This window comes from Ptiloglossa arizonensis, chromosome 12 (genome assembly GCF_051014685.1).
Source record: "Ptiloglossa arizonensis isolate GNS036 chromosome 12, iyPtiAriz1_principal, whole genome shotgun sequence".
In the NCBI taxonomy this organism is placed as follows: domain Eukaryota; kingdom Metazoa; phylum Arthropoda; class Insecta; order Hymenoptera; family Colletidae; genus Ptiloglossa; species Ptiloglossa arizonensis.
In genome coordinates this window covers 9,307,582-9,331,886 of record NC_135059.1, presented here as the reverse complement: position 1 = coordinate 9,331,886, position 24,305 = coordinate 9,307,582, and the positions used below count along the sequence as shown (strand labels likewise).

The window sequence follows — 24,305 nt, the reverse complement described above, 5'->3', positions numbered from 1 at the left end:
GAATCTGTCGCGTTTCACCGATAAGGGGTACGAATCTGTCGTGTTTCACCGATAAGGGGTACGAATCTATCGTGTTTCACCGGTAAGCGGTACAAATTTCTCGCGTTTCACCGATAAGCGTTACGAATCTGTCGCGTTTCACTGATACGCGTTACAAATCTGTCGTGTTTCACCGATAAGCGGTACAAATTCCTCGTGTTTCACCGGTAAGCGGTACGAATTTCTCGTGTTTCACCAGTAAGCGGTACGAATCTGTCGCGTTTCACCGGTAAACCATACGAATCTGTCGTGTTTCACTGGTAAGCGGTACGAATCTATCGTGTTTCACCGGTAAGCGGTACGAATCTGTCGTGTTTCACCGGTAAGCGGTACGAATCTGTCGTGTTTCACCGGTAAGCGGTACGAATCTGTCGTGTTTCACAGGTAAGAGGTACGAATCTGTCGCGTTTCACCAATAAACAGTACGAATCTGTCGCGTTTCACCGATAAGCGGTACGAATTTCTCGCGTTCCGCGAGCGAGCTGTTATCGTAGAGGGGCGGTTCTCGGTTCGCGCCGCGTATAGAAAGCCGTCTTCTCTTCGAGCAACCCGTGCTTTGAAACGAGCTGTACATAGCTCGTTATTTCGACGCGTATCGCGGCGAGAGGAACATACATTTCACGCAATCGCGTCGTTTCCCGCTTGCGGGAAATTTCGCAAGGGCGACACGTTGACCCGTTCAAGACCAGGACTCTATTTTTTACCAATTCTATATTGTACCAGCCTGCGCGTTGGCATAATTGATGTAAAATTGATGATGCATGGCACCGATCCTAGACTTGGTGTCTTGGAGGGTCGTGACCGCGTTTCGTCGTCGGTTCTTCGATGTTATCGCAGAATATCGCCGGCTCTGTAGCAACGGTAGCCTGGAGCTGTCGATCTCGCACCACTTCATTCTACGTTTTCCCGTAAGCGAAACAAGGGAGTTATATACACCGTTCGATGAATACGACAACGAAAACGAAACGAGTACGCGCACCACCGCCTAGTTCCTCTTGTACGGTGAACTAGCCTCGGTTTCAGGTCTGCCACGGCCTTAATCTCCGATACACTGCGTACTCGGTTGTTATCGGTTATTGCAACCACGTGGTCGAAAAGGCGTCGAACGTAACGCGAAAGACTTTTCGCGAATCAGTCACCAAGTGATCGTCCAAGTGGAATCAACTACTCTTATCCGTAAATTTGTTTCCCCGTGAAACGAGAATTCGGTATTCCTAGATGGGAATCGTTCGTCGAGGACACCCTCGATACACGCAACGACGATGTCTCGGGAGCTCTCAACGTGGAGGTGCGCGAAATCGTCCGTGGTACGTGTCTCGGTTCAGCGGCGGGTAAAATTCTTGCAAATCGTAACGTAACGATGTTTCGCACGCATCGAGAGAACCAAACGCGAGACGTTGTTACAGAAACGCGACAAATGTATGGAAACTGTTCGCGCCTACGACCGTGTATCTGGGGTCATTTGAACGCGACCTCTTGTACGATATATCTTACTCGGTGCTACGCAATAAAGACGACAACGTTGCAACTCAACGAGTGCGATCGTTCTTGAAAAAACAATCGGCTCGAGTTTCGCGAAATTTTCGATCGAAATCTACGGGTCTGTCGAGCGGTGAACCAAATCGGGAACAGGTCCTTTCTTTTTTTTTTTCAACGGTCACTCGAACTTCACTTTTAGGGGGTAGTTTCGTTACTCGTGTCATCTTGAGAACTATCGAAGATACAAGGAAGTTTTTTTTTTTTTTTGGACAATTCTTCATGGTTCTTTTTTTGTTCAGGGGGGGAAGTAACAACGGTGAAGAAATAAACGAGGATGAAACACACTTTTACAATCTACGAATCTCGAAATTTGTGAAAATACGATGTATCATGGGCTCGTTTCGAATTCACAATTGGCCACGAGTATCTTTATTTTGCATCGATCTTGTACACACATTGACGTAGAAGAACATAAAACGGTCAATCGCAGGGGTCTTCTTCGGACTTCGTTTTCGGGTACGAAACGCGGACCTCGGAGTTTACGAGCGAGTTTCTTATTCGTTGTTTAGTTTTTATACCAATCTATATACCAATTCTCCATAGAGAATCGTACGGAAACTTTGTTCGAGAGACTTCCTTGTATATCCGATAGTTTCGAAGACTTTGGAGGGTAGTTCCCTCGCTAACTTCAATTACCGCCGCTAAAAAACAAAAAAAGAAAAAAAAAACACGTATCTCTTATTTCACGTTGCTCTACGAATCTATGGAGGTTTATCAATTATCGAGGGAGGGGAGGATGAAGAGTCTATTTTTGTGTGTTTTCACGTATTCAGAAAATACATCGATCGATAATAATTCGTACCGTTTCTCACGCACAGAGAATACATTTTTGAGTTTCTTTTCAAAAAAATGCATTCATCGTCAATGATTTTCGTCGCGTCACGTTCCTCAGGCTTAAAGAATTCATTTTTGGGTTCCTTTTCACGTGCTCAAAAATTGCAACGATCGGTAATAATTCGCGTCAGTTTTTTATGCCCAAAAAAACTACTTTTGAGTTTTCAAAAAAGGCACCGATCGATAATTCTTCGTATCATTATTTCTTACGCCGAAAAAGTCCATTTTTGAATTTCTAAAAAATGCTCCGATCGATAGTAATTCGTATCATTATTTCTTACGCCGAAAAAGTCCATTTTTCAGTTTCTAAAAAACGCTTCGATCGATAGTAATTCGCAACATTATTTCTTACGTCGAAAAAGTCCATTTTTGAGTTTCTAAAAAACGCTCCGATCGATAGTAATTCGCGTCATTATTTCTCACGGTCAAAAAACCTACTTTTGAGTTTCCAAAAAATGCACCGATCGCTAATAATTCTTATTACTGTTTCTTAGGCGAAAAAAAACCAACTTTTGAGTTTTCGAAAAACGCACCGATCGACTATAATTATTACATAACAATAATTATTCGCGCCACTGTTTCTTCGGGCCATAAAATCCATTTTTGAGTTACCAAAAAAAATAAAAAAACGCACCGATCGCTAATAATTCTTATTACTGTTTCTTAGGCGGAAAAAAAAACAACTTTTGAGTTTTCAAAAAACGCACCGATCGACTATAATTATCATATAACAATAATTATTCGTGCCGCTGTTTCTTCGGGCCAAAAAATCCATTCTTGACTTACCAAAAATAAAAAAACGCACCGATCGCTAATAATTCTTCTTACTGTTCCTTAGGCCGAGAAAACCTACTCTCGAGTTTCCAAGAAACTTGCAGCGATCGCCGATAATAATAATAATAATTCTTACACGTGAAAGAGAAGGGGGTCGGTAGGTATATTAACACGTTCGCGTTGAATTTTCGGTGTTACACTAACCGTCTCTTCTGGCATGCTTCTTCTCGAGCTCTGTGATCTGCTGCAACGGCTCTCCGGCACGGCGTTTCAAGCTGCTCGGTTGGCAACCCGCGGCGTGATCGTTGGATGGGCTCAAATGCTGGGGGGATCCGCTGTTCGAACGTATGTGGACACCGTCCTCCGGAGAGTCCTGGGGTGAGTTGTACTTGTCCTGCCAGAAAGAATTTTGCTGACTGTGATATCCCATTGACGCCTACAAAACGTTTCATCACGTCAGTTCACGGGGACGTGGATCACGGGGGACAACGATGGAACCAGTTCCTTGGCGACGATTATCGCGAGACTTCGAGGGTAGTCGAGGGTAGTCTGGGGTAGTCGTGACCGGCCGGACGATATCGAGGACAAAGAGAACAAAAAGAGGGGACCACCGGGTGTCATCGATGAGACGATGACCACGCAAATGACACACGGAGGATCGTTTTGGGGTAGTACCTTCTGTCGCGAATTACCGAGAGGAAAAGAAGCTCACGGGACGATGTACCGTTTCGTCTTCGACCGAGTTTGAATTCCAGGGATAGTTGAAGAAAACATTGTCGTAATATCGGAGAATTTTCAAAAGAATTTCAATCAAGTTTCAACTAAAGGCGAAGATAACTGAACGACGAAAGAAGTAACAATTGACACGCATTAGTAAAGTCGAGCGCGACCGTTCTAACGAACTCCGAGTCCGTCGGTTGTTCAGATTCTGAGCTACTCGTCGTTTGTTCAGAATCCGAGCTTATAGTCGATTGTTCGGATTCCGAGTGCACCGTCAGGTCGATCAATAGCGTTCGAACGTACAGTCAGTTTTCGAGACGAAATCTAACCAACGAGATCGCGTCGCTCGGGTACTCGAACGTTGAATAAATATCAATGAGAAACTTACTTGCTGGGCAGCAATGGCGTCGCATCTGTTCTGACGAACCGGGGACAGTTGCTCGTACGGCGGTGACGGTGTGTTGGGAAACCATATCGTCCCGTTCAGAGCATCTGCGCCGCCGTCCATGATGAATTGGAGCTCCATTCAACGTTCCTAAATCTCGTAGCACTCGTACCTGGGGTTTCTCCTGTTTCCTTACACCGACCCTTGACGCGTCGTTTCGATCCTGTTCACGATTCCTGCTGCTCGAGTGCTCAAAGATTCCTCGGAGAACGCTTTGGTAGCGCGTTTGGAAGAAAGGGCGAGAAGTACGGTTCGATTGGTGATCATTGACTCTAGAACTGGGGAGATTTCTTTTCTTTCTTTCTCTCTCTCTCGTTTCTTTCTCTTTTTTTTTCTTCTTTTTTGCTATTTTTTCATTCCGTACACATCAACCGCAGAATAGTGCACATACTCCGTGATGTTGAACGATACCCTGAATGTTTCTCCGTTTGTTCCGGTCCTCGCTACTTCCTCCCGTACGACTCTCTTCCGTTTTTACGTTCCCCTAACCAAAACGTCCTCCTTTTCCGCGCGTTTTCCTCGGCTGGATCCTCGGTGATCCCGGGAGCGCGCGGTACATCACACTCGACTAATCGTTAATTAACGGCCGTATTTCGACGCGTACGTGAACAGCAATCCTTAGAACATCACGAAGAAGCTGTTGTACAATTTCTTGATGCCGGTTGTCTCGCGCTGCCGATGCGTTTCCAGGAGTGCGCAACCCCGCGACCTCAGGGACAAAAATCGCGAAAAGACGACAAACGCGTCCTCGAATACCATCGCCACACCCTGGCTGTAACGCATTTTGTTGTTATTTTTCCGTAGAGATGGAAGCCCCGCGAAATACGAACGGTCTGTTGCTGTTGCACGCCAACGAACGCGATCCGTGCGACCAACCGCACAAAATTCCACCGCGTAACGATCGATCTCGTTAACTGTTATCACTTCTCGTTACCGATCGAACGAGTGATCTCGCTCGACGTTGTATCCCTTACGATCTTTGCGAACGTTTCGTCGATATCCTCGTCACGATTCCACCGTTTCTTTCTCGTATGATTGTGTATATACATATATAAATATATCTAACGTTTGCGTCTTTCTTTCCTTTTTTTCTCTTTTTTTTACAACGATTCAACGGCTGTCGCTCTCCTGCGTGTGTAACTGAACACTTGGGACATGTACGTATATACATACATGTATTTCCTATTGTTGTTTTCTAACGACTATGGCTCACACACTCGATAGTGTCTTGGTAATCGAAGGCCTTCGCCTGGCACGTCGTCACCACATTTTCATGATCCTTTGCTCCATCGTGTCGGTGGAAACTTGAACACGTATCGTGAGAACAAACACGAGGCTTCCTCGTAACGTGGAACCAAATTTCGGCCGGTGTTTCGTTCCGTGAGGTTTCTCAAACCCGTTGCCAGATTACCGGATGAACGATCCACACGGATGAATTTCCAATCGGCAGCCGCGATTCGTTCACTTCCACGATTCGATCCGCGAACTGCTCTTCGGTGACTTCTTCCTCCTCTTCTTGTTCTTCACGATCTCGTGGGTCGATCAGGTTCTTTCGAAGAGCAACAACCAGTAGATCTGTGCCATTAAATTGGCAATCGAGACAACGCGCAGACCTATTTCGTGAATCCTGGCTTATAGTGCGTAGTTGTCGAACGCGCTTATTGTCGCGCGTTCGATGATGAAGAAAAAAAAAAAAAAAAAAATAGAAGAAGAGAAACGGGTACACCGTAGCCCCGATATCTGGTTGGATTCGTACGGAGTCTCTTCAACGAACGTGTGTACCAATACTCCTAGAATCTTTCCACTCGATGGAGATCCTCCGGATTATTTATCACTACGGAGAGAATCCGTGAACGTTCAGTTCCTCGATGGCGAGAATCCGTAAACGTTCAGTTTCCTCGATGGTGAGAATCCGTAAACGTTCAGTTTCCTCGATGATGAGAATCCGTAAACGTTCAGTTTCCCTCGAACGTTCGATTCCTACGTTGGATGCTCGTAGATAGGTTCCTCTTGTCCGTTGGTCCGACGAGAACTCGGTGTCACGGTTGACCGACTTAAACCGACTGAGATAAACCGTGGAAGGCGTACGTCTACTTGGATTCAGGCAGCTCTTAAAGAACCGAAGGCGGTCCGCACAGCAAATTGCGCGACACCGACGACGTTAAAAGTTTTGAACCGAATGCTCCGGCGATGTCTTCTGTCTAAGAACGATCTGGGTATCTGATCCAATCGCGACCGCCGGTATTAAAAGGCTGACCAATAGTGTCTACGCTGGAGGGTCGACCCGACCGTCAATTGGAACCACTCAGTGCTGATGAGCAAAATGTGACTCGGTTTACCTCGTAGACTCGTCCTGCATTCGGTAACGCGCTCAATTCGTATTCAGTTCCGATACCTGGCCCAACGTGATTCCGTACTGGTTATTTATTTACAAATATTTCTTTGCCAGCGACACGTTCACCGATCGTGGACCAGAGCATCACCGGGTTCGTTCGAGCGGTGCCAAAACGATCGAACGATCACGCGTCAGTTCGCGAAGACGATGACGACGTTTCGCGTCGATTTGACGAGCACCAGCGTCGTAAAACGCTGCGTGTCCGCCACGTGGTTTAATTATCGTACAGCCGCGTTCTCACCGAGCGAACCGCGAGAAAACGAGCCTTCGAGACCGCGATCGAACAACAGGAAGTCGTCGATTGTTCGAAACTCTGTTCCTTCCTATTGGTGTTGTTCGCGGACCGAACGACAAGAGAGAGAGACCAACCGTTCGTTGTGTTGATGGCGTTTCCGGGTTACGATTATTGGAGCCACGTGCCGGCCCAGTTGGACGAAGGACGTGGAACAAACGACGTTTGTTATTCGCTGGCTCGTCGACGTGCTCGATTTCGATCGTTCGTTTCGCGCTACAAATTACCAGACTACCTGGCCCTGGGATGACTAGGCTCTGTCTAGGGTGTTCCCCTTTGTCACGTCGAACGAACAGCTTCCGTTATCAGCGGCTATCCACGAAAAGTTTCGAGAGAGTTTCGTATTCCACGCAATTAACTAATACCGTCCGTGTGCCGGTAAACCTGAAACAACAAAATCAATTGTACGTCCCCGTGAACAGCTGACACTGCTACCGGGATTGCCTGTACAAGGACTGGTACAATCGAGAGTAAACGTTCGTTGATTTGGATCTTTTTTATTTACAGAGACACTCAGGGGTATTTACAGAAACGACTCTTGTGGATTTTCTTGAAATTTTACGGGCACAGACCGAATTGGGGATGGAAATTCTATCTGTACAGAGATGAGAATTCGAATCGAAAAATTACCCAACAGAAAATGCAAATTTAGGGAATGATGGTCAGTTGTGAGGTAAACGAGGGTAAATTTTGGGGAATCAGGGTGTACACGAATAACAGAGCATACTCAGCAATAGTAACTATGCGAATGTAGAGGATCATATTTAGTTCTTTTGCAAGAGGGACATCAGAACTGATTCTTGCCGATTTTGATCAAATGTGGTAGTTACGTGTACAACGTACCGGTATGTGAGTAATTGTCCAAATGAGTCCAAAAATTGATCGTTTGGGTGTATTTGGGTAACAGAGCATCCTCACAGGTAGACACTGTTGTATAGTGAGAATCGTAGATCCTATTTTGTTCTTGAACTCGAATCTCTTCGAAAGGGCAACAGCTACCAAATAAAGGAAATTTGGAGAAATTGTTCATTTATTTGACGCGGTTGGGCATACTCGAGTAGCAGAGTATCGAAAACAGTAACTGTTGATTGGAATCCAAGAACAGAACATGACGATCAGTCTTCTACGTTCGTCGCTGCGTCATAGTTACTATTGACAAGGGTGCTCCATTACTCAAGTATAATCAACCGAACGATTTTTCCTCATAAATGACTGACCATCTGCGGTTATTCCAATTACCAACATACCAGTGTGTCGTACACATAAAAAGCCTACCAAATTTTATTCAAATTGGCAAGAGATCACTTCTGACGTCCCTCTTGCAAGAGAACTAAATATGGTCCTCTACGTTTGCGTAGTTACCATTGGTGAGGATCCTCTGTTATTCGTGTGTACCTAACTGAGGGATTTTCTCAAAATTTACACTCATTTTTCTCGTGTATGACCGACCATCTGCGGTTATTCCAATTACCAACATACCAATGTGTCGTACACATAAAAAGCCTACCGAATTTCATTCAAATTGGTGAGAGATCACTTCTGACGTCCCTCTTGCAAGAGAACTAATTATGGTCCTCTACGTTTGCGTAGTTACCATTGGTGAGGATCCTCTGTTATTGGTGTGTACCTAACTGAGGCATTTTCTCAAAATTTACACTCATTTTTCTCGTATCTGACCGACCATCTGCGGTTATTCCAATTACCAACATACCAGTGTGTCGTACACGTAAAAAGCCTACCGAATTTCATTCAAATTGACGAAATATCACTTCTGACGTCCCTCTTGCAAGAGAACTAAATATGGTCCTCTACGTTTGCGTAGTTACCATTGGTGAGGATCCTCTGTTATTGGTGTGTACCTAACTGAGGCATTTTCTCAAAATTTACACTCATTTTTCTCGTATCTGACCGACCATCTGCGGTTATTCCAATTACCAACATACCAGTGTGTCGTACACGTAAAAAGCCTACCGAATTTCATTCAAATTGACGAGAGATCACTTCTGACGTCCCTCTTGCAAGAGAACTAAATATGGTCCTCTACGTTTGCGTAGTTACCATTGGTGAGGATCCTCTGTTATTCGTGTGTACCTAACTGAGGGATTTTCTCAAAATTGACACTCATTTTTCTCGTATCTGACCCACCATCTGTTACAATTCCGGTTACGATCGTTGTACTAGTGAGAGTACATGTCTGCCAAAATTTATTAGAATTGGTGAGAGTCACTCGTGACGTTTTTGTTGTAAACGGTAGCTGCGAAACGAACATCGTCGCTCGCCTATTAACCCTCTGAGTAGTGGGACTTCGCAGTCCCGTGCCGAAGTCATTTCCGACTCACACCGACGTGTCACTAAACAGATATATTTGCTCGTGACTCGAGCTCGCGCATACGTAACAACACATTGACGATCGCTCGAGACTCGAGCTCCTCACGAACATTACACCGATACTTTGAGGTTGGAACATACATCGTTGTACATACCTAGCTACGTATACAATTGTCATTGTCGCGATAGCGAGGCTTAGAGCGTCGAAGAAAGTAACGAGTCAAAAGTGACTCCGGCAAAGTACTCGAAGGGTTCGTTGCAAATGGCAACTGTTTACGCGACTACGGGAGAGACCACGCTTGGGTCTAAACGGACCCGTAATTTGACCTCGCACGGATACTTCGAATAGAAATTCCATTGTTTTATCGTACTTTTTGTAATTTTCAAAAAAAGTTGTAGTAACGGTACAAATGAGTGATTCAAAAGTTTCTCTGGGCCCAAACGGACCCGTAATTTGACCTCGCACGAATATTTCGAATAGAAATTCCATTGTTTTATCGTACTTTTTGTAATTTTCAAAAAAAGTTGTAGTAACGGTACAAATGAGCGATTCAAAAGTTTCTCTGGGCCCAAACGGACCCGTAATTTGACCTCGCACGAATATTCCGAACGAAGTTTCTATTATTTCATCACACTCTTCTTCGTTTATAAGAAAAGCTGTATAACGCTACAATTGAACGATAAAAAATATCTCTGGGCCTGATGGGACTCACGGTTCGAGCTCGCATCGATATTTCGAACAAAAATTCCACCATTCTATCGTACCTCTCCAAATCTCCAAAGAAAGTCAAAGTATAGTACAATTGACCGATGAAAAAATTTCTCTAGTCCCAAACGGACCGATAATTTCCTACGATTTGATCAACGGACCCAAATATATAACGCAACAAATATTTTTAACAAAAATTTCCAAAGTAACAACCACCAACGGTTCAACTAACCGATGGAAAAATCTCTCTGGGTCCGTAACAGACCCAAAACTTTACCTCGCACGAATTGATCGAAAAAAAAATCCCCACAATTCCATCGTGCCCTTTCCAATCCCTGAGCAAAGCTACATCGTTACGATCGTGCAACGCGGAGTCACTCTCGGTTCGGAAAGATCCAAGCACAGTTCGTCGAGTAGAAACGGAATAAAATGGCCGGTGGTCCGAGTCTTTTCGCTTCCGATGCTCCATTTTTATCATCGTTTTCTCCCATGCGCGTGTACCGAGGTTCTCCGCTTCACCGCGGTTGGACATCCGTTCGGCAAAGGCCCAACCAGCACAGGCTCAACAGGGTTAGACGTCTGAAGTTTCGCTGATTGAAGTTAATCCGCGAGGTCATTGTTATATGCGCTACTCGTTTCTACACAAATTGAACCGTCCGTGTCTCTTGTACAGGAAAGATCACAGACGCTAGAAGTGTCGTCGTCGTCGTCGTCGTCAGCGTCGTCAGCGTCGTCGTCGTGGTGGTTCCGAGTGCCCCACTCCGTGGATATTCTTGCGTCACGCGGCGTTGAGGATATCTCGCGGGGAAAGCCTTGCGGCAACATTTTCAGCGGTTCTTCGAGAGATCAACGACCACACCTCTCTCTCTCTTTCTTTCTCTTCTTGACGAATCGCTTCCGCGGCCTTGGTTACGGTCGTCGTAAAAAGCGGGCGTCTTCGTTCTTCGAACAAACGAGAGTGTTCGAGCGCTGTTCGCTTTGCACGAGGGGAGAGGAGGGGGGTTGGTGTGCACGGGGCACGTTTGAAACGCGACGATCGACTCGCGTGGAGGACAGAATTGACATCGGTGTTGTCGATTCGGTACGAGCACGTCCCTCCGAGAGCGAGCGAAAGAGACAATGGACGACGATTTAGGCTTAGGACGTTGACTCGCGCCGAACGAGCTGAATTTTCGGACGTTGACGTCCCCGACTATGGCACCGCGATCGTTTCTACTGCTCGTCCCATCGACGACCAACGGAATTCGAATCGAGATACTTCCAGCCGACGCGACGCCCTCGAACCTTTTCCCATCGTTTCGCGGGTATTGTTATAGGATTTCGGAGTCATGTGAGATTGTAACATAGGAGGCTCGTCGTGTTATTTCTCAGCTATTTACGATACGTTTTAAGCGGGAAATAAGCTTCTGTATTCGACTCAAAAGCAAAAATGGAAATATTTTTGTTTTGGAGTACTCGAACATTCTCGAAAGAACGTCCTTCAGGATGTCACGTGTGCTATAGAGATTCAACATGTTATTTTTGAGCTGTTTACGACACTTCTTCCGAGTGTAATGAGCTTCTGTATTTAACTAGAAAGCAAAAATGGGAGTATTTTTTTTTGGAGTACTCGAACATTCTCGAAAGAACGTCCTTCAGGATGTCACGTGTGCTATAGAGATTCACCATGTTATTTTTGAGCTATTTAAGACACTTCTTCCGAGTGTAATGAGCTTCTGTATTTGACTCGAGGGAAAAAATTGGAGTATTCTTTTCTTGGAGTATTCGAACACCCTCCTTCAAGATGTCACAGTGTTATAAATGCCCATCATGTTATTTTTGAGCTATTTATGACACTTTTTCCGGGACTAATTTTCATTCAGGTATTATAAGCTTCTGTATTTGACTCGAAGGCAAAAACGGGAGTATTTTCTTGAGAGTATCGAACACCCTCCTTCAAGATGTCACGAGTGTTATAAATGCCCATCGTGTTACTTTTGAGCTATTTATGACACTTTTTCCGGGACTGATTTCCATCAAGTTATTATACGCTTCTGTATTTGACTCGAAGGCAAAAATGGGAGTATTTTCTTGAGAGTATTTAAATACTCTCGACGTAACGACCTTCGAGATGTCACATACACTATTAACACTGACTTCGTAGCGAAACAACGCGGCATTAAAAAAGTGCAAAATGGCATTTCGTTTGACAATACTTTTCGAAACATATCGCACTCTGAGAAACTGTTAATAATTTTTTCAATAGAAAAAACATATTTTACCGTATTTTAAAAATTCTATACAAACTAAATTCTCAATTTTCAACGACAGAATGTAATTTATTCGTTTATTTCTTTTTTCTAATGCGATGTTTTAAATCGAATTGCAACCGGTTGCATGGGCATTGTAAATGCGAATTTTCGAAGAATGTTTAAAGCATGTTTAAGAATGTTAATTGTCTTTCAGAATTTCAGATCGGTCGACGAAAATTGTTACAAACTCGAAACCATTTTTGATGAATCTTTTCTCGGTAGTCGTTATCCACTCACCAAAAATTCATGCTTTCGCAATTATTCGGTACATTACTCGTCGAGTGTGCGGACATAATTTATGATCTCTGAGGACGACGTCTTGTAAGGTCGACTTGTATTATCCGTTTAGGCACGTTCTGTATCCGATGAATACAGTCGATGAATAGAAGAACGATATACAATGTATCTAGGGGAATGTGGGGCAAGATGGGATGCTGAGAGAAAATGATTACGAGAGATCAACGTACGACAATTTAAGATTTTATTTCTTCATCGCGAAATATTTAATTCCAAGAAATCAAAATTTAATTTCCATTCATTGTGTCACGAATGAAAAGTCGTTCATCTTTTATTAATCGTTGAAAACTATTATTCGGATACAAATTTTGTCCGTTTTTTTTACTTCAAATTTTATAGAAATATTCTCCATAGAATATTCTACAACGTAGCGTACGATTTTCTAAATATGTTAATTATTTAATCTTTTATAAACGTTTAAAGTCGTTTTCGGATAAAATGGTTGCTTTTTCTTCAAAAATCGACCGTTTCTACAATTATTAGAATTTTCGAAAAATCTTACGCCACATTTTAGACAATAGTTCCTAGTTTACGAATGAACAAAATTCTTTTACTTCAAACCTCCCAGTTATTGTCAATTGTGACGACCTACAAACAACGTTTCACCAGAAGGGGTTCCGGGAATAGCGAATAACTTCGTCATTTTGTACAATTTGTACTTTCGAAAATTCTAAATAGAAGCAGAAAGTTATATTCACATTCTCTGAAAAAGACTACATTTTTCATTTAGTAATTACTTAGAAAACAAATTCGTAAATACCCATTTTGTAACGTCTCAGATTGGTGTCAGCTACCTTAACGATTTACCAATCAGTAAAAATGGCCAGTTTCAATTGTTTTTGCAAAGAAATTTATTTTAAATTCCGTACTCATTCTCCGAAAAAGACTAAATTTACGTTCAGTGACAATTGGTAAAAAAAAATTCGTAAAATTCCCCCATTTTTCGATCAGTCTCTAAGCAGTGTCCCCTTGAACTCAAGTTCCCCCTTTCAAGAACAATGTCATTCGCGGCCATTATTCCCACGTTTCGATCCATACGTTATATTTCATTCGCGGTTATCGTAAATTCTTCTGTGAGGGATGTGTAGCCGCGCGCAAGAAAGCCGTGGTTATCATCATTTTGTTATACAATTCGAAAGAGGAACGTCGCGTTACTCAATCGAGTTTAATTCGTACGATACCGGGACAAAAGAATTTACGAAAACGACGTCCATTTTCCTAGAGGCGAGTCGGTGCGTCATCGTCTAACGGAGAGCGAGCGCGTGTGCTTGCTAACTCGACGAAGAAACGGCGACGGACACGGACGTATGTACGTCTCCATTCCTGCAAATTATACCAAGACGCCAAGGTCGTTCGTATATCAGCCCGGTTGATGGGCGAGCCTCGTGCACGGACCACGTGTAACGATTTTCTGCGTCGTCTGTTTTCGATTGAAATCGTAAACCGGTCGTTACAACGGTGTTACAGCACCGCGGTGCAACTGACGCACTTCGGGACGTGTCTCTCGTTTCACCGGCACGGAAAACCCGGCAACTCGGGCGTCTAGAGTGACCGATGGTATGATATCGGAACGAATTCGCGCGCGATACGTGATCGTCGTCCCGTTTCCGAATTTCATCGTATTCGTGGCCGCACCGCGTCGTACGTGGCGGTATATACGCGTTTCTTTTTCGTCGAATGTATATTACGCGCGCAATTCCAACGAACTTGCCGTCATTGGAAAATTACTATCAATTACGACGAATACACCCGAGCGTGTGTCAATCGGTGTCTCGGTGCGCGGCTTCGCGCAACGCAAGTCGACATTCCTGTTCCAGGACGCCGCTCCAAACTCGGTATCGATGATTCAAACCCGGCACCGCGTGCAAAACGCTCCTGGAACCTAAGACACCGGTGCACGGATTGGTCACACCGTAGAATATCCTCGAGACTCGCGAGTGAAGCAGTGCCATCGCGCACAATGGGCAGGGTTCCATCGTCAGAAACGTCCAATAACCGGTGCACAAATACGGTCCGCATTTCTCGGAGGGAACCGACTCGGTATTTTCTATCACCTTGGTTCTCGCTTTGTCGTTGTTTCTGCGTCCTCGTCGCGGCGCGAGCGACTTCAGGGTACCCTCTTTCGGGAGACGAAGCACCGACAACGATCTTGGATATCGAAGCGGCGCATCCTCGAGGTATTTCCTCTTGATCGTTCTCAAGCGTGATTCTCGAGGATCCTCGTTGGCTTCGGACGAGTACGATTCCGTTGAGTTGCCCTCGCGCAATTTCCAAGCACCACCACCTTGGAGCTCCGCGACCAGATCCACCGCCAACATGGCGGCGTGCCACATCGGATGACGATCGATTTGTGACGCAGCGATCGCGAGAATCCTTCCGTCCTCCGGATCGACGATCACCGAGCTCCCGTTGCAATTATCGTTACCGATTGCTTCCAATCTGGTCGCCTCCACAGCCACGGTCATGTATCTCTCGATGAGCTCCAATTGGTGATCGGTGAAAATCGATCCGTCGATCAGGGACTCAATGTCAGGATCCGGGTGAAAATTCACCGGCCAGATCCTCGAGGCTCGTCGAGACTGCGATTTCGTCTTGGCCGCACGTGCTGGCACTTTCACCACCTCGAAATCATCCTCCAGCAGGGTCAGATCGAACCCTTTCCCTCTCAACAACGACTTCAATTCGTCCTGGGTCAATGTGACTTTGTTTTCGGTCAGTGTACTTCCGTTTTGGGTCAACCCACCTTCACATTGGGTCAATGTACCTTCGCTCTGGGTGAATGTATCTTCATCCTGGGATGATTTACCTTCGTCTCGAGGCAGCGTAACTTTATCTTGGCTCGATCTACCTTCGTCTCGAGACTGTACAACGTTATCTTGGTTCAATTTACCTTCGTCTTGAGACTGTGTAACTTTATCTTGACCGAATCTACCTTCGTCTTGGGCAGATCTATCTTCATCTTGGGACAATGTACCTTTGCCTTGGCTCAATCCACCTTCCTCTTGGGACAGTGTACCTTTGTTCTGGGTCAATCCACCTTTATCTTGGTTTAATCTACTCTTGTCTTGGGACAATGTACCTTTGCCTTGGCTCAATCCACCTCCCTCTTGGGACAGTGTACCTTTATCTTGGCTCAATTTATTTTCGTCTTGGGACAGTGTACGTTTGTTCTGGGTCAATCCACCTTTATCTTGGTTTAATCTACTTTCGTCTTGGTACAACGTACCTTTGCCTTGGCTCGATCCACCTCCCTCTTGGGACAACGTACCTTCATCTGGGGTCAATCTGCCTTCCTGTAGGAAAAATCTATCCGTATCTTGGCTCAATCCACCTTCGTCTTGGGACAATGTACCTTTGCCTTGGGTCAATCTGCCTTCCTCTTGGAGAAATCTCTCTGTATCTTGACTCAATCCACTTTTCTCTTGGGGCAACGTACCTTTATCTTGGCTTAGTCTACTTTCGTCTTGGTACAATCTACCTTTGCCTTGGATCAATCTGCCTTCCTCTTGGAAAAATCTATCTGTACCTTGGCTCGATCTCTCTTTGTCTTGAGACAATCTACCTTTGCCTTGAGCCAATGTACTTTCGTTCAGGACCGATCCACCTTCATCCCGGGCCAATCTACCTTCGTCTTGAGACGACGTATCTCTGTCTCGGCTCGACCCATCTTCATCTTGGAAGGATGTATCTTCGTTCTGGGCCGATCTAGCTTCTACCGACAAAGGTTCCTGGGTTTTGCCCGACAAATCCGAAACGAGGACCGGCGCCAACAGCAGTTTGTTCGACGAGCAGCGTTTCAGGTGACCGAATCCCGGCAGAACAGCGGACACGGTTCGAATAGCGATTGAGATGTCCTGTTTCCGCTTGAGTAGTCCCACGTAGACGTCCTGGAGCGGTGGATCGTCCGTGTAGTCCGAACCCAATATCGGTCTCGGTGTCCAGCTTCTAGCCACGGTTTCCGTTTCGCTCTCCTTGGCGCGTTTCGGCGATGTGGTCGCCATTTCCCCCTGAAAAGACGGTGGTCTTCATTTTACGTGGAAACATCCCCGTTGGCGTAGCTTTCGAAGCCTTCATCCTCGTCGATGTTTGCAACGTGACACACCGAATCGAACGACTCTCTTCGTGGTTGGAAGAGCGTTTCGAGAGAACGCGACACGAACTGGCAACAGGTGTCCTCGAGAGGTTATCGAAACGTTACGTTAACACGGGACTGTTTAACGCTCGAGCGTTTCCACTCTCGAAGGTGTCTAGATCGCGACCGTTGTTAGTTAAGTTACTCCACTTGAATCGAGGATTGTCGTAACACGTACGTGAATCTGTGCACTAGTTTGTCATCGAGAGGCTGGGTATCGTGACGAAGGGGCTGTAAATCACAGGGAAATTTTTCGTACGTGAACGAGCACAAATTGTGTTCGAGTTGGTCCCCTCGAGACACTCGTTTGTCGCACGTCGGGGAAACACGCTGGTAGTGTGATCGCAAACGAGGTATAGAATTGACGTAACGTTCAATGGAAGAATGTGTAAACGACTTGGGGACGGGGAGGGGAGGAGACTCTCAAGCCCCGTTACTATTTCAATGTTACATCCTCTTCGCGATAGATAAAATGGTCAAGGTCGATTCCATTCAGAAACCGACCCAAAAAATTTCTATTCTATCGGTTGAATATTAAACGGTGGATCCGGTAGAGTATTTAATTTTTTAGGTGGTTTGAAAAGTCATTCCGTTTTCCAAAATGGAGAATATGTAATTTGATAATATGTTTATACGCTCTATAAAAATCGTGTTTCATTTTCATCAAAAAAGGCGAAGTGACTTGTCGAACAATCCAATAATATTAGAGTGCACGACACGAGAACTCGAGGATTAATTCTCTGATCGGTTTCTGATTTTAACTCGACCTTGAGCACGATTTTATCCGTTCAGAAGCGAAAAGAACGAACTCTTCGCGTTCTATGTTAGACGAGAAATAAATTCTACGATTGTTAAACATACTGGCGGAAGAATAGATTTTTTTCGATCGAGAAGAGAATCGAATTGCCCTTGACAATGATTTTCTGCTCGGTAGAGAAATACGAAGAACGATTCCTCGTGTTACATAGGAAACAAAATAATATTTCGTTCGATCGTTAGTATTTTCCTTTTCGCGTTATTTCTTCAATTTTTATCACTCTCAGCTAACTATATATAATATTAACATCGAACGAAGAGGTTTCACAATACGATATTTCATCCAATCGGTTTCTCTTTTTCTTTTCGCATTATTTCGTGAAAGAAGATAATTTAAAATAATATTACTTATTTTTAAATATATTTCTGTACTATTTCTTAAACTTTTATGAACTTTTTAACTAGGTGTTCGCTACGTCGAAAGAAGATAATTTAAAATCAAATTATTTCTCTAAAAATTCACCTCGATAAATGTTCCTGTTCTTCTTAGCTAGGTGTCTCATTGAACTTTTAAAGATTGTTTAAAAGGAATGAAGCGATTGATCAGATATTCCCGAGGAAAGAAGTTCAAAGATCTCGAGTACCCATCCCATTGCTTCCCTACGCTTCTTTTTCATTAATATGTATCCATATATTGCTTTTATCAATGTGTACACTTATGTTTACGTATAACTTTGTTTTCAGATTCATCACGAAGACATCGAACGACGACGTCGCGTCTGCTGCGGGATCTTTAAGCTTAATCAGAGCTAGTTTTAAGGCCATTGTGTACAAATCTTCGTACTCTGCCGAGTAATTATTGAACAAGTAGCTTATTTTTTGCTGGTTCGCTAGTTCCTCGCCCCGGTCACCATTGCTCGTTGGATATGCACGTGACCGACCGTATAACTGGTCTCGACGATCAGTTGCTACTTTCTGGTGGATCTGATTCAAGCAAAAAACGATTTCGAAGTCGTTCTCTCAGGAGAACCTTCTCTGTTGTCAAAACATCCTACTCTTATCTATGTAGACAAGAGAAAAATAAGTCACCTGTTTCGATAAAATCATCTTCGTTTTTAATTAGGCTTGCGAAAGGAAACGAGACGAACCCTAGTATCAGCTGCACGGTTCGCGTTTTCTCTAATTTTCTTTCATTTTCTTCGATAAAGTAATTACTCGACAAAAGTGAACGATGAGATCGAAGGAACTTTGATATTTTCAGTTTAATAATCTCGATTGTAAAAACAATACGTGTAGAGGGAGATAGATGAAATCAAAATTTCATCGGACGAGATCTGATAATCGGTATTATTCGAAACTTGACAAATTATGGTAAGATACTAGATTAACTGTATGGTTAACATTGAAAGTATTTGTAGGAAACTATGGCAGTTTGCTGAAATATTCCATGCTCCGTCTGTATTCACATCTCTCAGCTGTTTCAAGTTCCATCTGTTCTTATATCTCTCAACAATTTCAAATCCCATTCGTTCTCACATCTATTAGTTCCATGTACCACGTTCCATTTCTACTCACGTCTCTCAGTTACTCCAAGTTCCATATATTTTATTAGGTTGTTCGGAGAGTCATTTCGTTTTTTCTGGTGAAAATGAAATACGATTTTTTTAGAGTGTACAAACATTTTATTAAATTATATATTCTCCATTTTGGAAAACGAAGTCACTTTACGAACAACCCAATAATATCAGGCTGTGCTAACGAATCTTATTGAAATACTTTCCTATAGGATAGAGAAAACCACGAACGATGTAACAGGTTGTTTAATAAGTTTTGTCGTTGGAGAAAACTTATCGAGCAATCTAGTATTATACTGTTCGGTAAGTTTTATCGAACGACAAAACTTATTGAACAATCTAGTACCGTTCAATAAGTTTTATTGACATAAGAAACAAAAAAATTGGTAATAAAAATTGGTAAAATTGGAAGATGTAGAAAACTCGTGTGCAAGTTCGATGAATTTTATCGTTCGATAAAACGTAAAAAAATTGGTAATAAAAATTGATCAAATTGGAAGACGTAGAGAACTCGTATACAAGTTCGATGAATTTTATCGTTCGATAAAACTTAAAAAAATTGGTAATAAAAATTGATAAAATTGGAAGACGTAGAGAACTCGTATACAAGTTCAATCACACCAAATTTCGTCGTTCGATAAAACTTGTACACGAGTTCTCTACACCAAGTTTCGTCGTTGGATAAAACTTAATAAAATCGATAATAAAAATTGGTAAAAATTGGAAAAAATTGGAAGACGTAGAGAACTCGTATACAAGTTCAATCCCACCAAGTTTCGTCGTTCGTTAAGACTCATCGAACTTGTAGACGAGTTCTCCACATGGTTCAAGTTTACCAATTTTTACAGTCACATCGAATACACGATCGAGTTACCGCTCTTGAACGCGACGTGTCCCGCGTAATCGTTAATTCCACCGACCGATATTTCGGTACGTGTGTCACCAGCTACCGACAAGACGTTTCGTCCCATCCCTCGTCTAGTGGTGTGATTTGCAAAAGAGGCGGAAGAATGTCCGTGACGAGTGCGTTTCGTGGGAGAAGCGTTGCTCGTGACGGTGCACTTGGTACGGCTTGCAGGAGGAGAAGCGATTTTAAATTGCTGTCAAGTCGGGCCACGGTCGGATCGATTGCCGGAGTTAGGCGCAATTGCGCGACGTCGATCCGCGAACAAAAGAAATAAGGTCTTTGTTGCCATGCCGCTAAACCCGTAATCGCTTTTCAATTTAAACCGAAAATGTTCGCGACGTGCTCCCGTACCAATGAATGGACGGAGGGGGGGCTGACTGGTACCGATAACGAGAACGTTATCGAATATTTATCGATTCATCGATTTCATAGATCGCGTAACCGTTAACACGTGTCCCGTGGCTTCTAGTGACCTATAAACGACGCGAATCGTACAATTGGAATTCCATATACCGAGCAGTTTCGAAAATAACCGCTCGAATCGTTTAACGATATTTTTTTTCGTTCGTCGTATCGATTTATTTCAGAAATATTTATTTCGTACAGAAATATTTCCAGGTGAATTTTCAAACGGTGTATTTTATTCGAAATATTTGTCGAACGTTTTAAATAAAAATTCACGATCATATTTCGAGCACGCTGAGAACACTCGACTCTTAAGCTGGGTGTAATTAATCGGTGGATCTTCTGAATTGAACTAACTTCTGAATTAAAGTTGGTTGGTATTGGTGTTACTTCAATTCCGATAAGGGCGTTTAGAAATAATCGTTTGTGTTACTCTACGTTACGGAGTTCTTTCGGAGAGTTACGTTACACAGTCCGGAATGAGCTCGATTGCAAATGACTTCATCAACAATTTCATCAACTTGTATCCGGGATCGTCGTCCTCGCATATATCTGTTCGTGAATCTTAACCTAATCAGAGACGAATTATTTCGTTCGAAACGAAGGAAAATTCGAATCGGTATCGATACTCGTGACATTTATTTATTACGAAACGATGACGTCGTGTGTCATTGGTGAAATTTAATTAGAAATATTTATTTATCATCTCTGTAGTTGTATTCACGTTACAATATTTAAAGTAACGCAAAAACGTTTACGCATATGTATAAATATTCCCTGAAGATATCACGTACTCGTGATTTTTTCTTTCTTTCTCTGGTTTATTTATTACACAGCTATTATCGATATTGTTTATATTTTTCTTTTCTTTTCTATACTTATCATATTTATTGTATTACTCGCAAATTAGGCTAAATAGCAGGACAGTTAGGCTTCGCTTCTCGTACCGTGTTGTATACGTATGGAATATTTTTCAAACGAAATAAATAATAAAGTTATTAATACGATCATTATTAAAAAATTCTGTATCAGTGATTACGTTTAGCGTGATTTAAACGTGTAATAAACGAATTATCGAAGGGTTGTGTACTAGCAAATAAATTATTATTATTATTATTATTGGGTTGTTCGAAAAGTCATTTTATTTTTCTTGGTGAAAATGAAACACGATTTTCTTAGAACGTATAAACATTTTATTAAATTATACGTTCTCCATTTTGGAAATGACTTTTCGAACAACCAAATATTATTATTATTATTATAATTTCGGTGAGTGGAGTACGTTCCAGAAGTTAGGCTTCTCGATTTGAAAAACTCTCTGCAATGGCCGGTGCTTTGGGAACACGTGGAATTGTTTACGAGATTCCACGAAGAGCAGCGTGAAATCGAGAAAAAAATATTTGTGAACGCAATATCGCCGTATCTATTATCAGTCGGCCAAGATATCGTTAAAAGTAGGCCTGTCGGAGACGTCACCGTGCAAGTCGGTCAAATAAGTTGGAAAAATAAATTTCCAAACGCGTACGATTAATATTGAACGGAGAATCGATAAATGAAAAAATTGCAAGATTGATACAATTCTTTCGAAACAGCGCGCCCTGTTTTTCCACGGTTATTTTGTTTTCAACGGTTCGAGTGTACCTGGACGATTAGAAATTATTGGATGTTCGGAAAGTCATTTCGTGTTTTTTTTTTTTTTATTGAAAACAAAAATTTTTTCAGAGTGTATAAACGTTTCATTAAATGATACATTCACCATTTTGGAGAACGAAACGATTTTACGAACAACCGAATATGTCAGCGTGACACGTAAATGGAAAAAAGAAATGGTTGCGGACGCGTTTCGTTAGTAATGGAAACGTGATCGGACGATGCTTGCTGGGAAGTCGCTTCTTAAAGCGTATTAACCAGCCAGCGGGAGGAAAATATGCCACGGTCGGATGATCTGTGAATGGATAAATGAGTGGACAGGACAGATTAAATTATAAAACGTTCATAGCGTAATAGCGTGCCGCGAATACGAGGTTATTGTTGAAGATGGTTATTAGATGGATGATAATTTTATTATGCATCGCGGTGAGAAAACGCAACGTGCGTACGAGAATTTCATCGACCGATTCTGAAAGAAACGCGAACACGCGGGGCCTGTGATTTATGCCTACACCTTACGCAAACAATCCGATTATTTCGTTATCATTGTATTCTTGTCAAACGGACGAAATCTTACGAATAGCTAGTCACTCGATTCGGTTACCTGGGTACACCTGGCCGGTGACATCGGTTACGTTTCAAGTAGACTCGTGTAAGAGATCGTAAACACTCTAATGAAATTAATGGGCAACGGTTACAATTGCCGAGTTATCGATAAAATTCTAACTAACGAAATAACAACGGCAATCGAAGCGATTGCACGCATTGAACGCGATTAATTAAATTTTCAATTGTGATAAATGTTCGTTCAAGTGTCGACGAAAATGTTGAAACGCTTTTTATTAGAACGATTTAACTTGTTTACCGATTCTCGGTAATGACTCGCGCAATTACACGTGACGTTATCGTCGTCGAAAGCGACAACATCTTTCTCTCCGTGTTTAATCGGTACAGGAACAATTTCACATCACGCGTTACAGTGGCCAACCGTCGAAAGAAGTTAAATTTCGCGCCTCGTTACGTCCACCAAGATGGTGGTGGCACATTCGTACGAAGCGTGTTCCTTATATAACAGAAAAGGAACAACAAGCGGGCACGAGTGACGCAGCACGCGCGAACGTAAACTCGCCAGGCGAATGCACTCGATGAACCGAACGACCGTTTCAACCGAACCGAAGTAACGAGAAAATCCCGATCGAGCGGGAAAACGGAATTTCCCACGTTCGGGGCGTACCGCTTTTTCAATGGGTCCTGTTCATGCGCCAATATGTCTTCCCTGGCCTTGAAACGAGATGTGACACGCGTGTCCCGCATCTTGTCAAACAAAACAAACAGTCTTGATCGTCGTGGACGTCTCGTCGTGTCGTGGCAAAAGGTCGCAGACTATTGTGACACACGGGCACACGTGTTCGCCCTTTCCACTCGCGACACCGTGAACGATGAAAATTCTTACCTGCTGCTGTGAGAGTACACGTTCCTTTCGCCCGCTCACGCGTGCTGCTTCCTCCTGGCGACGATACGAGGGAAAACTTTGTTCTGTCAGCCACACCTCGGGAAACCTTTCGATACTTTACACTCGATCCACCGACACACGAACACCACGGAAACGCACGTGAAGATATCCGCGGAGATGGACGTTTACAGCAGGTCGACGTATACCTTTCGTGATTACGAGTTATCGGCGCTACTGACGCACCCCCTGTCGGCCGTCGACGTAAGCTCGCGACTGGAGGAAGGGAAACACGACCGCGACACACTGTGCCTTTCTTCGTTTTCTTTTTCCAAGAATAATTTTTGATCCCGTTAACGGCTCCTCGTATCAATCTGTCGACAATTCGACCAAATCGTTGCTCTGCCCGTGTCTTGTGCCCGATCGAACGTCGCAACGTGTACCTTAGAGAACGTACGTACATACATATTATCCGACTGGATTTTTTTATTCACGTAACGCGATCAGACGTTTCGAACGATCGTCTCGAGATTACGCGGGACAATCTGGAACGATTGTACACGTTCGGTACGGACTATTTTCGTGAATAATCTTTGTACTTTGTTCGTTACGTTTCTATTCAAAGTTCATGGAAGAAAAACAATCACTTCACGGGACGTTGATACAATTTCGTGTACGGTGATATATTTCATAATACAAGAGGAAACGCAGTACGTTTCAAGTCACGCTGTCCCGCAGTTTCGTGAATCTGATCGCGTTATGTTTACA

The 24,305-nt window shown here is 43.3% G+C and overlaps 2 protein-coding genes and 1 long non-coding RNA gene across 16 annotated transcripts in view; 2 read left to right on the top strand and 1 right to left on the bottom strand.

The window, feature by feature from the left end:
* The window catches only part of Gem (transcription factor CP2 like gemini), a 31,844-nt gene extending 26,875 nt beyond the window's left edge, over positions 1–4,969 (bottom strand). For 7 of the 9 annotated variants that reach the window (XM_076323861.1, XM_076323859.1, XM_076323860.1 and 4 more), the window contains exons 1-2: positions 4,295–4,969; positions 3,391–3,622 (exon numbers count right to left, since the gene is read on the bottom strand). In XM_076323861.1, the coding sequence (XP_076179976.1) occupies positions 3,391–3,622; positions 4,295–4,432 (370 nt within the window). In that variant the 5' untranslated portion in view covers positions 4,433–4,969. Of the gene's footprint in view, positions 1–759; positions 1,180–3,390; positions 3,623–4,294 lie in introns of those variants that run through there. The other 2 variants (XM_076323864.1, XM_076323867.1) reach the window with 2 other exon arrangements.
* On the top strand, positions 1,088–21,532 carry LOC143153078 (uncharacterized). Of its 5 annotated transcripts, none has more exons than XM_076323877.1 (5): positions 1,088–1,327; positions 3,251–3,343; positions 3,419–3,564; positions 3,647–3,854; positions 18,296–21,532. In XM_076323877.1, exon 5 carries the CDS (start codon positions 19,947–19,949, stop codon positions 20,304–20,306), a length of 360 nt encoding a protein of 119 aa, XP_076179992.1. In that variant the 5' UTR covers positions 1,088–1,327; positions 3,251–3,343; positions 3,419–3,564; positions 3,647–3,854; positions 18,296–19,946; the 3' UTR covers positions 20,307–21,532. The 5 variants fall into 5 exon arrangements, with proteins under 5 accessions (XP_076179992.1, XP_076179990.1, XP_076179994.1 ...); XM_076323875.1 differs by having other exon boundaries at positions 1,088–1,346; XM_076323876.1 differs by lacking the exon at positions 1,088–1,327 and adding an exon at positions 1,352–1,671.
* Positions 21,533–23,680: 2,148 nt separating this feature from the next.
* LOC143153079 (uncharacterized) overlaps positions 23,681–24,305 on the top strand; it is an 80,407-nt gene continuing 79,782 nt past the window's right edge. The window contains exon 1 of one of the 2 annotated variants that reach the window (XR_012993711.1): positions 23,681–23,990. This is a non-coding gene — a long non-coding RNA (uncharacterized LOC143153079). The remainder of the gene's footprint in view (positions 23,991–24,305) is intronic. The other variant, XR_012993710.1, reaches the window with a different exon arrangement.

Bases quoted from the DNA above. Each gene is read 5' to 3' on its own strand.
- LOC143153078 (XM_076323877.1), top strand. From the start codon at position 19,947: ATGGTTCAAGTTTACCAATTTTTACAGTCACATCGAATACACGATCGA.